Source organism: Gorilla gorilla, chromosome 8, assembly GCF_029281585.2.
Source record: "Gorilla gorilla gorilla isolate KB3781 chromosome 8, NHGRI_mGorGor1-v2.1_pri, whole genome shotgun sequence".
NCBI classification, from domain to species: domain Eukaryota; kingdom Metazoa; phylum Chordata; class Mammalia; order Primates; family Hominidae; genus Gorilla; species Gorilla gorilla.
In genome coordinates this window covers 36,033,364-36,047,383 of record NC_073232.2, presented here as the reverse complement: position 1 = coordinate 36,047,383, position 14,020 = coordinate 36,033,364, and the positions used below count along the sequence as shown (strand labels likewise).

General features: G+C 38.4%; 1 protein-coding gene and 1 non-coding gene across 22 annotated transcripts in view; both read left to right on the top strand.

The window, feature by feature from the left end:
• The window catches only part of ANKRD26 (ankyrin repeat domain containing 26), a 124,664-nt gene that overhangs the window by 9,602 nt on the left and 101,042 nt on the right, over positions 1 to 14,020 (top strand). For 16 of the 21 annotated variants that reach the window (XR_008669109.2, XR_008669110.2, XM_063709964.1 and 13 more), the window contains 5 exons: positions 4,309 to 4,379; positions 8,094 to 8,124; positions 11,759 to 11,831; positions 13,234 to 13,294; positions 13,387 to 13,589. Coding sequence is in view for 19 of the 21 variants with exons in the window: in XM_063709964.1 (XP_063566034.1) it covers positions 4,309 to 4,379; positions 8,094 to 8,124; positions 11,759 to 11,831; positions 13,234 to 13,294; positions 13,387 to 13,589 (439 nt within the window). In the remaining 2 variants the exon portion in view is untranslated. The other 5 variants (XM_063709965.1, XM_055353342.2, XM_055353340.2 and 2 more) reach the window with 5 other exon arrangements.
• On the top strand, positions 2,492 to 2,598 carry LOC115936184 (U6 spliceosomal RNA). The gene has a single exon (XR_004071745.1). It is a non-coding gene; the product is annotated as a U6 spliceosomal RNA (small nuclear RNA).

Here is a 14,020-nt window from a genome sequence, read left to right as displayed (position 1 = left end):
CCCCATATTACCCAGGCTGGCCTCAAACTCCTGGACTGTAGTGATCCACCCATCTTGGCCTCCCAAAGTGCTTAGATTATAGGCATGAGCTGCTGCACCTGGCTACCATTATTATTAATACTGTTTTAAGCCTGCAGATAGCTCTTATCTGACCCCTAGCTGACTTGCAATTGTAATATATCAGACTAGAGAAGAAATGGAGAATTCTTCATTTAAATCTTCGCCTACTTTAGATAAGTAAACTCAGCATAGGTTTTTGCCATCAAAGGACTTCTACTATGTAATACCCCAGTGAGACAAGAGGCCTCTTTTTTGTCCCTTCCTTTTAGCCTTGGTGGTAATTTACAAAGATGAGCACTTGAGCACCCAAGATGCTTATGTCTATTAGTAGATGTAAATAGTTAATTCTACACAGACAGGCAAGATACTAAATTGGTAAAGTATATCAAATTATCTGTGTACATAACCTTATTAAAGTTCCTGGGGTGAAATTACCTCTTATTTTATTTTTATTTATTTATTTTTTGAGATGGAGTCTTGCTCTGTTGCCCAGGCTGGAGTGCAGTGGCACAGTCGACTCACTGCAACCTCCACCTCCCGGGTTTAAGCATTTTCTGGCTAATTTTTGTATTTTTAGTAGAGATGGGGTTTCACTGTGTTGGCCAGGCTGGTCTCGAACTCCTGACTTCAAGTGATCCACCCGCTTTGGCCTCCCAAAGTGCTAGGATCACAGGCATGAGCCACCATGGCTGGCCATATCTCTCTTATTTTAGAACACCCCTCATGCCCACTATATTTTATGAATCATCAAGTATAGTCAGGCTTTTTGTTCAGCAGAGTTTTGATGTTTTTTCTTAATATGTCTAGGGATGGACTACAGAAAAATATGCTGTTGTTAGTGGTTTAGTATGTAAATGTTTACAATAAAAGGCTAGTTAACACTAAATAGAGGTTTAAAATAATTATCATGATTGCATCTTATACATCAGTTGAGATGCCATAGTTTGGGTCAGGTAATTTTAGAATGGCAGTGAATTAGCCTACTTCATCAGCCAGAAATCAAGCAAAAGGCTAGACTAGTTAGAAGCAGCAATGCGTGTAGGATTCTTTTTGTTTTGTTTTGTTTCTGAGACAGGGTCTCACTCTGTCACCTGGGCTGGAGTGCAGGGGCACGATCACAGGTCACCACAGCCTCAAGCCGTGGGCTAAGGAGATTCTCCCACCTCAGCCTCCCAAGTAGCTGGGACTACAAGCACATACCACCATGCTCAGCTAATTTTATGTATTTTTTGTAGAGATGAGGTTTTGCCATGTTGCTTAGGGTGGTCTCAAACTCCTAGGCTCAAGCAATCCATCTACCTTGGCTTTCCAAAGTGCTGGAATTACAGGCATGAGCCACTGTGTCCAACCAGGTATAGAATTTTTTTATCTCAGGACTTTTACGAACTTAATCCATAGGGATCCCAATATCATTCATTTCATTCCAATTATAACCCCTATGCATGGGATAAAAAATACTATCACCTGTTTAATTTTTCTAGTTGGTTATTTGAGTCTTGAAATGTCCAGTTTGGCAGATAATCTTGAACTGTCCCCCTGGGGGCCATCTGCTGTGCCCTCTGCCTTGAATTTTTCAGGAACCAAAGGGGTTCCTTAAGTCCAAGGAAGACAGTCCTCTTTTATAAATCAGGAGGGGAAAAAGGACATTCTAATCATTCTTTTGTTACCAGTGATTCTGTTGCTGCATTGTTGCCATTGAGACTGGTCCTGCAGTCTGGAAATGATTGACCTTTGCTACAAGGATGCTCTTACTGATTGAGATCCCTCAGCCTTCATGGTGATCCATATGTAGACTTCAAAGTTAGGACTTTTTTCAGTTCACATACAAGTGTTTATATGCCCAGCCATTGTTCCTAAAGCACCAGCACCCTGCTCTGGCAGCTGGCCTCCTGGAAGCTTTAGCCACACACAGAGTGAGCAAATTGACCCTTCCACCTACGCTCAAAACCTTATATGGAGACCATATCTTAGCCTTGACTTAGCCTTGTCCTTCATGGTAAGCTACCCATGGAGGCTTTTGTTTGTCTTTTCTCTAGCAAATATTAGTTGGGATTGTTCTCAACTGTCAGGTTCAAATAATGTTGCAGGAAGAGATCATAGTTTCTTTTTTTCTTTGCTACCAGGAATGTACTCCAAAGCCCCTTTACATTCTGTGTAGCACATTTTCTTAGGTAGTGAAAGGTTCCATATTGTCCTTCGCTGGAGTAGTGGCCACCAACTTGTGGTTGACCCCTAAAGTGATCTGTTTTTCATAATGAAAATCTCCCAAGCTGCTTGCATCTCTACCTTAAGTTTTTAAAATATTTTCAGATTGTACCTCACAAGGAAGCCATTCAACAGAATTCTCTGAGCGTAAAGTAGGTTAGTTGGATTGAACAGAGCTAAGCCTGTTTCATGACTCATCAGTATCCATGTATAAAAGTCGGGCTTTGTGCTTGCTTCAGCAGCACATATACTAAAATTGGAACAATGTAGAGAAGATCAGCATGGCCCCTGTATAAAGATGACACACACATTCTTGAAGCGTTCCATATTTTGCACAGTCCCTGGAAGGCCATTTTACTATTTGCTAACAGTGTGAGTCAAAGCAAAAGGGTGGCACCCAGTATTGAAATTGTGATTTTCATGACAAAAATATTCATGTAAGGTGATCTGTGAAATGAGAATGGAGCTAACACATGGGATGTTATGTGCAAATATGTTGTTAGTAGGTATCGCAGAAATGAGAAAATGTCAATTCACATCTCCTTCATGGAACTTAAAATAAAAGTGAGGCCAGGTGCAGTGGCTCACGTCTTTAATTCCAGCACTTTGGGAGGCACAGGCAGGAGAATTGCTTGAGGCCAGGAGTTCAAGACGAGCCTGGGCAACATAGCAAGACCCCATTGGTACAAAAAATAATGAAGAAAAATTAGCCAGGTGTGATGGTGTGCACCTGGCGTCCTAGCTACTCAGGGGGCTGAGGCAGGAGGATTGCTTGAGCCCAGGAGTTCCAGGCGGCAGTGGATTATGACCATGCCACTGCACTCCATCTTGGGTGATAGAATACCTTGTCTCTAAATAAAAGTAGAGTTTTGTTTTCCACATCAGTTGGAATGATGAACATGAAGATTAAGCACCATTCTAACAAAGATCTGCTGGTTCAGAGTTTGAGGAGGTAGAGAAGCAAAAGTCGTTGTCTAAACCAGGCCTTAACATCTGTTAGTTTTCTGCCCTTGCTGTGATCAGTTAGTTCAGTAATAAAGGACAATTATGTTATCTAATTTAATGAGATGCTATATTTATAAGTGAATTCAGTTACAAATTATGAAATTCACTGGGATTGGAAACCACAAAGAATAGAATAACTAATAACCAAAATTAGGACTTAGTAACATTTTCTGAAAATGGCAACATTTGAATATTAGAACCTTTGGAGAAACATTTAATTGGGTTTTATTTGGGATTCCAAAATAGTTTTAGCAATAAAATTCAGGAACAAATTATTCCATTTCTTTACTATTTCTCTGAGCATTTGAAAAGTGTTATCTTGTTAAATATTTATAACCCTAGTGAAATAAGGCAGTAAAATCCTTATGTTTTAGGAGAAGATGTTGAGCCTAAGGGAAGCCTCTTGTCCAAGAACAAATAGCTGTTGGTTACAGAGCCAGGACTTCTTCTGGGTTCAGGACACTTTCCATTATGTCAAGCTAACTCTAGTTAATTTGCTGAGCTACACTGCCCTCACTTCATAACTATTTCACTTTACTCTTTTTCTCCTTTAATTTGAAGCTTAATAAGAAGTTTGGTCTGGGTGCAGTGGTTCACGCCTGTAATCCCAGCACTTTGGGAGGCCAAGGCAGGCAAATCATGAGGTCAGGAGTTCAGGACCAGCCTGGCCAACATGGTGAAACCCTGTCTCTACTAAAAATACAAAAAAATTAGCTGAGCGTAGTGACGGGTACCTGTAATCCCAGCTACTCAGGAGGCTGAGGCAGGAGAATCACTTGAACCTGGGAGGCGGAGGTTGCAGTGTGCCAATATCATACCACTGTACTCCAGCCCGGGTGACAGAGTAAGACTCTGTCTCAAAAAAAAAAAAAAAAAGCAACAAAGTTTGTAGAGCTTACATATTTGAAGTGTATGGGATAATTAAAATTCTGCTGTTAGCTCTGATAATGGCTGAAATACTCTTAAGATTTTGAGATATTTGGTAAATATTTTTTGTATCATTATTAACATAATTTTATTACATTTTTCTATACATAGCAGTCACCAACTAATTTCAGAATATAAAGAAGAAAGGATACCTAAACATTCTTCTCAAAATAGTAATTCAGGTAAGACTTCCAATAATGAATTTCTCTTAGTAATAGTACCGTGGATAAAAAAGTAAAAGTAAGGAAGTGTTGATCAGAGAAAAGCAGTTTAAAAAATCAGTGTATAAGGTGTATGTGTATTTTTTCTTAATTTCTCTTGGTAATCTAGAATTCAGAATTATTTAAGAAGTTACATGTAGATATTTATGATGTCAAACGGTACTATCTGAAAAAAATTCATTTACTTAATTGTCATCCCTAAATTCCTATATGTAATTTTTGTATAAATAAGAAAAAAGGTGTTTAAGTTAGTATGTTATGTGTTTCCTTTATAATTACATTATAATGAACTAGACTTGTTATAAAAAATGGATCTTCTATTTAATTTTTATAATAAATGGTTTGTGTTTATTAAATGAATATTAATTACAGTTGTCCCTTGAGCAACGTGCATATTAGGACTGGTGATCCCTGTGCAGCTGAAAATCTGCACTAACTTTCAAGTCCCCCAAAACTTAACTACTAATTGCCTACTGTTGACTGCAAGCCTTATGATAATATAAATAGTCAATTAACATGTATTATGTATATGTATTATATAATGTATTATAGTAAAGTAAGCTACAAGAAAGAAATGATTAAGAAAATCATTAAAGAAGAAGAAACGTATTTACTACTCATTGAGTGGAAGTTGATTATCATAGAGGTCTTCATCCTGGTTGTCATCATGTTGAGTAGGCTGAGAAAGAAGAGGAAGATGAGAGGTTGGTCCTGCTGTCTTGGGGTGGCAGAGATGAAGAAAATCCACATATAGGTGGATTTGTGCAGTTCACACCTGTATTGTTCAAGGGTCATTACATAGTGATTTGGGTCACTAAAAATTAACTATCTTTAAAAGTGGGAACTCAACAGTACCTTTCTGGTACCATAAACAAATGGCAATAAGAACTGCAGAACTTAGCCAGTGTGCACCAATACCAATAGGAAATTATTTTTTAAAGATACTGAATACAGAAGTCAGAAAAAAAATTCCTTGTTGAGAAGCACAAGTCATGTTACTTATTCTTATACCAACAAAATCTTATTATTACTGACTTTATTCAGCCTAAGTTGAAATAGAATGAGATACATTTACTTCGTTAGAACAAGATGTGTTCTTCTGGCCAGGAGCGGTGGCTCACACCTGTAATCCCAGCACTTTGGGAGGCCGAGGCGGGTGGATTATGAGGTCAGGAGTTCGAGACCAGCCTGGCCAACATGGTGAAACCCCATCTCTACTAAAAATACAAAAGTTAGCTGGGCGTGGTGGCGCACACCTGTAACCCCAGCTACTCAGGAGGCTGAGGCAGGAGAATGGCTTGAACCTGGGAGGCAGAGGTTGCAGTGAGCTGAGATTGTGTCACTGCATTCCAGCCTGGGTGACAGAGCGAGACTCCATCTCAAAAAAAAAAAAACAAAAAAAACAGGTGTGTTCTTCTGTCTGCTGGATAATTGTCATGATAACAGTAATCTTGCTAGAATGAAACACTCTGTTATCATTAGCCAAAAGATTATCATAATGAATATTCAAATATCTCAACTCTGCGCTCAACAAGTTATAATGAAAGTACAAAAATGTCCGATGGGAGACTCTAAAAAAAAACAGGAAAAAAAAAGTAAGTACAGAAATTTTTTTTTTTTTTTTTTGAAATGGAGTTTCACTCTTGTTGCCCAGGCTGGAGTGCAGTAATGGTGTGATCTCGGCTCACTGCAACATCCACCTCCTGGGTTCAAGCAATTCTTTTGCCTCAGCCTCCCAAGTAGCCAAGATTACAGGTGCCCGCCACCATGCCCGGCCAATTTTTATATTTTTAGTTGAGATAGGGTTTTACCATGTTGGCCAGGCTGATCTTGGAACTCCTGAACTCAGGTGATCTGCCCGCCTTGGCCTCCCAAAGTATTGGGATTACAGGCTTGAGACACCGCACCCGGCCAGACATGTTTCGCTGTAACAAAAATGCTACTATGCTACCTGGATGTGACACCAAATGCATTTTATAATCTGAACTGCATGAAGACACATTTAATTTGGTACACATTTATCAAAGAACTTTTATAGGTTAAGTTTTGCAAGTTGCAAGAAATATGAATATGGAACAGATTAGTTTTGGTCTTTAAAGTTTTCATAATAGAATAGAGCTGTTCTATTTCATTTGTGTTTTTTCAATGAAAGTATTTTAATTGATTTCTATAATTGTTTACTTAGCAAATAACTGTCAAGTATCTTTTAGATACTAAGCATTTTTCTAATGTTACAGAATGCAAACATTTTATTTCTTTTTTCTTTCTTTTTTTTTTTTTTTTTTTTTTGAGACGTAGTTTTGCTCTCATTGCCCAGGCTGGACTGCAGTGGTGTGATCTTGGCTAGGCTCACTGCAACCTCCACCTTCTGGGTTCAAGCAATTCCCCTGCCTCAGCCTCCTGAGTAGCTGGGATTACAGGTGCGTGCTACCATGCCTGGCTAATTTTTGTACTTTTAGTAGAGACGGGGTTTCTCCATGTTGCTCAGGCTGGTCTTGAACTCCTGGCCTCATGTTCTGCCCACCTCAGCCTCCCAAAGTGCTGGGATAACAGGCATGGGCCACTGCACCCGGCCTAGGTGCTATGCAACCTAGGTCATAGCTATGCAACCCTGCCATTGTAATGTGAAAGCAGTCATAAATAATATGTAAGTGAATAACATGACTGTGCTTCAGTAAACCTTTATTTACAAAACCGTATGGCTGGCTGGATTTGGCTTGTGGCCTCTAGTTTGCTGGCCTCTTATATGCAGGATAGATGGAAGGTAACCATGTAAAGGGATTGGGAAACAAAGGAAGCTTTTGCAGTAGTTAAAGCCATAATTTTTTTGTCACTAATCCTTGGACTAGTATTCATCCATTATGAGGTTCTCACCATCCATGGTGAAATACATAAAGTTAGGAAGCTCAGTTTATTAATTTTATTTTATTTCATTTTATTTATTCTTTTAGAGATGAGGTCTCACTATGTTAGGCCAGGCTGGTCTCAAACTCCTGGCCTGAAGTGATCCTCCTGCCTTGGCCTCCCAAAGTGCTGGGATTATAGGCATGAGGCACCATACCTGGCCAGTTTATTTATTTTAAAATGTTGGTCTTTTTCTTCATGTTATAACTTTTTTATTAGTTTTTCTTAAATTTTTTTTTTCATTTAAGAAATAACATTAAGAGTGCATGGGTTTTTTTTCCTTGTGAAAGCTATCAGTTAAAAGTCCATGTTTAACTAGGAAATATAAACATATTAAGTAAATATTATATTAAGTAAATAACACATTAAGTAAATATGTTTATATTTCCAGGAGTAGTGGAAATGTAAGGCAAAGGCAGAAGAGAGGTACAGTTAATAGGATTTAGTGATTACTGAGTGTAAAAAGTTAGGGGGCAGAGAGAAATCTCAACTGATTCGTAGGTTTCCGGGTTGTGCACAAGCATTTAAACTGGACATGAGGAGTAGGAAATTGTCAGGTGAGTAGAGAAGAGTGGCAGGTCTGCAGGGAAGATTAACTTTTTTCTATACATGTGAGTTTAATGGAATATTTATAGAGGATATTAATTCTATTATAGTCTCCAGATATGGTCCCAGAGGGATACTTTGTAACAAACCATCAGTCTTATGCTTTAAATTTTATATATTTTTCTATTGTTGATTTAAAGTGTGTTTTACTTTTCTCTTTAATAGTGGATGAAAGCTCTGAAGACTCCTTAAGCAGGTAGTATTTTACAGATTTTTAAAAATATATTTAAAGGAATACAGAGAAAAGAAACTGTTGAGTGCTCTACTCTGGGTAAACACCATATTATGTGCTTCTCTATATAGTCGTCCCAACAGCTTTGCAAAGTATCTGTGCTATATTACAACCCAACTGTGTGGTTCACAGAGGTTGAATAATTGGCCGATGACCTCACAGCGAGCAAGCAGCTGACCCATGATTTGACCATCAGCCTGCTTGGCTCCCAAATCCCTTCTCTTGCCCCTCAACATAGATTGATAGAGACCTGTGCAGCGCTGGATCAAGGTACAGGTCCAAATCAGATCAATTCAGAGACCTACATTTAGTTCTATGTTAACTCTCAGAGTTTTTCTTAGGAGCCTGGTTAGTCCAACAATTTGTCCTAATATGCTTGATAATTGCAGTGGTAATTAGTACTTTGACTTTATCATCAAAGGTTTTAGGCCAGATCTCACTTAGCTGTGGCCACAGGGCCATACATTTTACATAAGCAGACTACACAAGTCCTATAAAGGAATTATTTTACTGTAAGTGAAAGCTATTTACCTATAGACCATATTGTCTTAATTATATTTAGCATCCAGTTAGAGGATATTTCTGATTTATTTCTCTACCTACTGACTTCCCAGTTTGGTTTTCCCTTTAGGCTAGTACTCTAGCTCCATCTGAGTTGCTGGAAAGGATATGATTTTGTTTCTCTCTCTCTCTTTTTTTTTTTTTTTTTTTTTTAAATAACTGCACAGGGCTGGGCGTGGTGGCTCACAGCTGTAATCCCAGCACTTTGGGAGGCCAAGGTGGGCAGATCACAAAGTCAGGAGATCGAGACCAGCCTGGCTAACACGGTGAAACCCTGTCTCTACTAAAAATACAAAGAATTAGCCAGGCGAGGTGGCGCATGCCTGTAGTCCCAGTACTCAGGAGGCTGAGAAAGGAGAATGGCTTGAACCCGGGAGGCGGAGGTTGCAGTGAGCCGAGATTGCGCCACTGCACTCCAGCCTGGGTGACAGAGCGGGACTCTGTCTCAAAAAAAAAAAAGCATAGTATTCTATGGAATATTTATACCACATTTTCTTTATCCAGCCAACTGTGTTCCTATTATTTTTTTCCATTTCTGCCAGCTAAGTATTCCTCATTTTCCTATCAACAGAATCAAAAGCACCTAGAATTTCAGGATTTTAAGGCATCAGACTAATCAGAATGCCATCTAGTACTCCAATCTGTGTTTAACATCTTGGTCAGATGGTTCAGATGGAGAACCTGAAACTCAAAGAGATTAAGGGGATTTATTTGGATATGATATTCGAACTAATTTCAGAGCCCAGTACTCTTCCTTCTTTATCATCCTACAGGTTAATATTTTAATAATAGAAAGGGTGAGTGGATCTAGTGAACCCAGTGGAAGAGGAAAGAATGGAATTAGCAGAGGAAGGCCAGGTTTGAAGAGAAACAGCACTAGGTTGGATAGGAACCGGGCTTTTGGAAAAGAGATCAGAATATTGGGGTTTCTGACAAGTTCGATAATGATAATTATGGGAATGAAGGATACAGGATGTTTGGAATTATCTAGAAAGGCATATTAAAACAGGGGGTTCAGGGGAGTCCTGAACAGGTTGTTGCTTTTTTATATAATTGGAGGAACTGACAAACTCTCAAGGTTTCTACTGAAAAATGTTAAAATAATTTGAGCCACTGGGAAGAGTCTCTACAGCCAATAGGAATGTACTATAACTACTTCTGCCTCAACTTATCGGTGGCTTTGAGCCCCTCAAGTACTTTGGAGCTGGAGGCTGCTGAACTACATAAAATCTGTGGCCCAGGGCAGCTGTCCCCTCACCTCTGCCTCCTTTCCCAATTCTCTGATGTCCTTCTCATGGACATGTAGGGTAGGGCAGGGGTAGGATTAGCTGGCAAGTCAGTCATGGAGCAACCCAAATCATGGAGTTGGTTAGTTGTTAACATGCCTGTGCTGCTGGCAGATGACAGAGACTCCATTTAGCTTGTTTTCCAGGAGCAGAGATATAGAGAGCTCCTACTCTTGGGCATGTGAGACCATCCTTTCAGGAATTTGCACCTTCATAGGCTGAAGACTTAAAGGTTGGAGATGCTATGGAGCCCTGCAGAAGAGGGATCTGTAAGTGGGAGCTTATAGGAAGGAAGGTGTTTAGATAGTACTTAGGGAAATATAGGTACAACTACCAGGACTCTTTCTCCAGCATTCTTTCTCTTTAGGTATCTGAGTGCCTGTAAAGATTTTTAAGGGCTTGCTAGTTTAAGGCAGGACCTCTATAGGGAAAATAATTGGATTTTATAACTTTTAATGTTTTAATATTTCTGGGGTGAGTAGTCCCAATAACAGCATATACATTTGTGTTTTGACTTTTGCCCATCTAGCTTTCAAACATTTCACACATTTCAGGGGACTCCTTATACTGTTTTAGGGTGAAGGGAAGCAATGAGGCCTTAAGTGGTTTTCATGTTGAAGAACCAAGACTGCCATTTTTGAGTGACACAGATTAGTCTTTGAAATGGAGATAGATAGTGGAGAAGGGACAGTGTATCTTTCTACCTTGTTTTATGTATTTATTTATTTATTTTATTTTATTTATTTATTTTTTTTTGAGACAAAGTCTTGCACTGTTGCCCAGGCTGGAGTGCTATAGCATGATCTCAGCTCACTGCAATCTCTGCTTCCTGGGTTCACACAATTCTTCTGCCTCCACCTCCCAAGTAGCTGGGACCACAGGTACATACCACCACACCCAGCTAATTCTTTGTATTTTTAGTAGAGACGGAGTTTCACTATGTTGGTCAGACTGGCCTTGAACTCCTGACCTCGTGATCTGCCCACCTCGGCCTCCCAAAGTGCTGAGATTACAGGGATAAGCCACCGTGCCCAGCCTATTTATTTATTTTTATTTTTTTGAGACAGCGTCTTGCTGTGTCACCCAGGCTGGAGTGCAGTGGCATGATCTCGGCTCACTGCAATCTCTGCCTCCCAGGTTCAAGCAATTCTCTTGCCCCAGCCTCCTTAGTAGCTGGGATTACAGGCACATGCCACCACGCCTGGTTAATTTTTGTATTTTAGTAGAGACAGGGTTTCGCCATGTTGGCCAGGCTGATCTCGAACTCCTGGGCTCAAGTTATCTGCCTGCCTCCGCCTCCCAAAGTTCTGGGATTACAGGCATGAGCCACCGCATCTGATCTCCACCTTGTTTTAGATTATCAGGTTTGTGCTGGTTAAGGTAACGAAAGTTATATCAGCCATTAATTGAATTTTCAGTTCAGCCTTCGGGACAATTTGTGAAGACAAAGTATTCCCAGGTTCTGCCATTATCTTGGCTGTCACTATTAGTTATAGAACTAAGGTTGAGTCTTTATTGAATATTTTATAGTTTCGGAGAGGTAGAGGCAGCAATTGGTAACTAAAATATTTTTCAGAAACAAGATCAAATTTTAATTAGATCAAGAAACATCATTTAATATACAGACAGTTGACCTTTCACCAGATTTTTGTTTTTTTGGAGGGGGCATCCAGATTGAAAATTGTAAGCTGGTTTTTGTTTTGTTTTTAAAGAAATGAATTCACTCATTTTTCTATATTTTTGTTCTAAAGGCTTTCTGGCAAACTGGGTGTTGATGATTCATGGCCTACCTCAGATGACGAAGACCTCAATTTTGATACCAGGGTGAAGTGCTCTCTCATGAACTTAATTTTCTTACTCTGAATCTAGTTTCGTATAGTATTCTCTTAAAATTTAGCAGTGGTCTACTTATCATTGTTTTCTGTTTGTAATGGAAAGGTGGTCAGGGGAAGCCATTTTATAGAAATATGGCCAGTTGAATTCTTTTTTTTTTTTTTTTTTTTTTTTACTTTGGTAAATAACAAAGGATTGATAAGTACTTTGAGGGAGTGGGGATTGCAAAAAAAAAAGAATATACTGGAAAATACATAGTGACAGGAAAATTATATTGGGAAAAGTTTTCCTACAATAGAGGAAATATGAAATTTGGTCAAAGTTTATGTGGATAAGCACTCCTACTATGATTTTAAAATCTTTTTCCATTTTTCTCTCTCTGTAGTAAGAATGTTACAGCTTTCAGGTAGTAGTAGATGATCATTTTTAACTAATTGGATGACTTAAAATTAAACTCTTTACTACAGAAGTATTTTTTAAAAAACTGGTTGTAAATACTAATCAGTATTATCAGGGATATCCTATGAACAAAAGTCTGTTACAGGTCTGTGTTTCTCCGTGTGCCTTAGTATACTTAAAGCTTTTCCTTTTCTTCCTTGACTTAAGCTCACACTCGATTGGTCATGCCTCTATTTTTTTTCTCCCTACACTTTCATCTTTTAAAAATGATTTATCTCAGCCTAAATGTTTCCTTGCAGAATACATTTCTTCAGTTCTGTTATTTCAGTCCATGTCTGTCTCCATTTGCAGCATATTTAGGTGCAGCTTTCTATTTAGTAGTTATGTGTGGCTTTTGTTCAGCAATCATTGCCCCACAAGGATTATTTTTGTTTTTTTCTCTGTTTCTTGTAAGGAGCTGAATTTATACAATCATTTATTTTTAGCTTTTTGACAGAATAGAAGCAGCCTATACTATTTGCAGTGCCAACCCACTTTCATAAAATATGCTAAGAACAAAATGCTCACAGTTTTTCTCACAAGAGGTAATTCATGCAAATATAAATCATGCATACACATTTCAGAAAATAATATGTAATTAATTTAAATGTTTTAATGTTTGACTTTTATAATACTCTACCTAGGAATAAATTTTCATTTTAGGCTACTGTGGTTAAGAAAATAATCTAACAGATATCATAGTATTTATATAATAATCAATTAGGGGTAAGGGGAGTAACCTTTGGAGGATATCTGTATCATCTCTCATAATCCTTACCCCATGAGAAGATGTAGCAAAGGGCAGAACTGAGGTTTAAATCTACATCTGAGTGACTCCAAAATCTGTGTTCTTTGTGTTAGATCATGTAGTAATGGTGACTATCTATTACGATTATTTTATCAAATTTGATACTTGTTATTTTTAAAACTTGTTATTCTTATTTTTGTTTCCTAGAATGTCCCAAAACCAAGCTTAGCAAAGCTAATGACTGCTTCTCAGCAATCCAGGAAAAATTGTAAGCTGTTTGAAAACTGCTTATTCTTGTGTTATTCACTGATTCTTAATTACATATATTTTCATTTACTCTTTATTTTGTTTTTACTGTAGTAGAAGCAACATATGGCACTGTGAGAACAGGAAATAGAACTTTGTTTGAGGATAGAGATTCCGATAGTCAAGATGAAGTTGTGGTTGAAAGCCTTCCTACAACATCAATCAAAGTCCAGGGCTTTTCTCATCCTACCTATCAATCACCTGACCTTCTTCCAAAACCTTCCCACAAGTTGTTAGCAAACCCTGGTCTTATGAAGGTAAGTTGTTTTTTAAAAAACTTTTTTCATGTACCCTTCCCCTGCCCCAACAATCCTCATAATGATGCATCTATTGAGATGATCATACAGTTTTTGTTTCTAATTCTGTTTATGTGATGAATCACATTTAAGACTTGCATATGTTGAACCATCCCTGCATCCTTGAAATGAAACCCACTTGATCATGATGAATTATTACTTTGTGATGTGCTGTTAGATTCGGTTTGCTAGTATTTTCTTGAGGATTTTTGTATCTATATTCATCAGAGATATTGGTCTGCAGTTTTCTTTTTTTGTTATGTCCTTTTCTGGCTTTGGTATTAGGGTGATACTGGCTTTATAGAATGAGTTAGGGAGGATTTCCCCCTTCTCAACCTTTTGGAGTAGTTTCAGTAGAATTGTTATCAGTTCTTTTTTGAATGTCTGGTAGA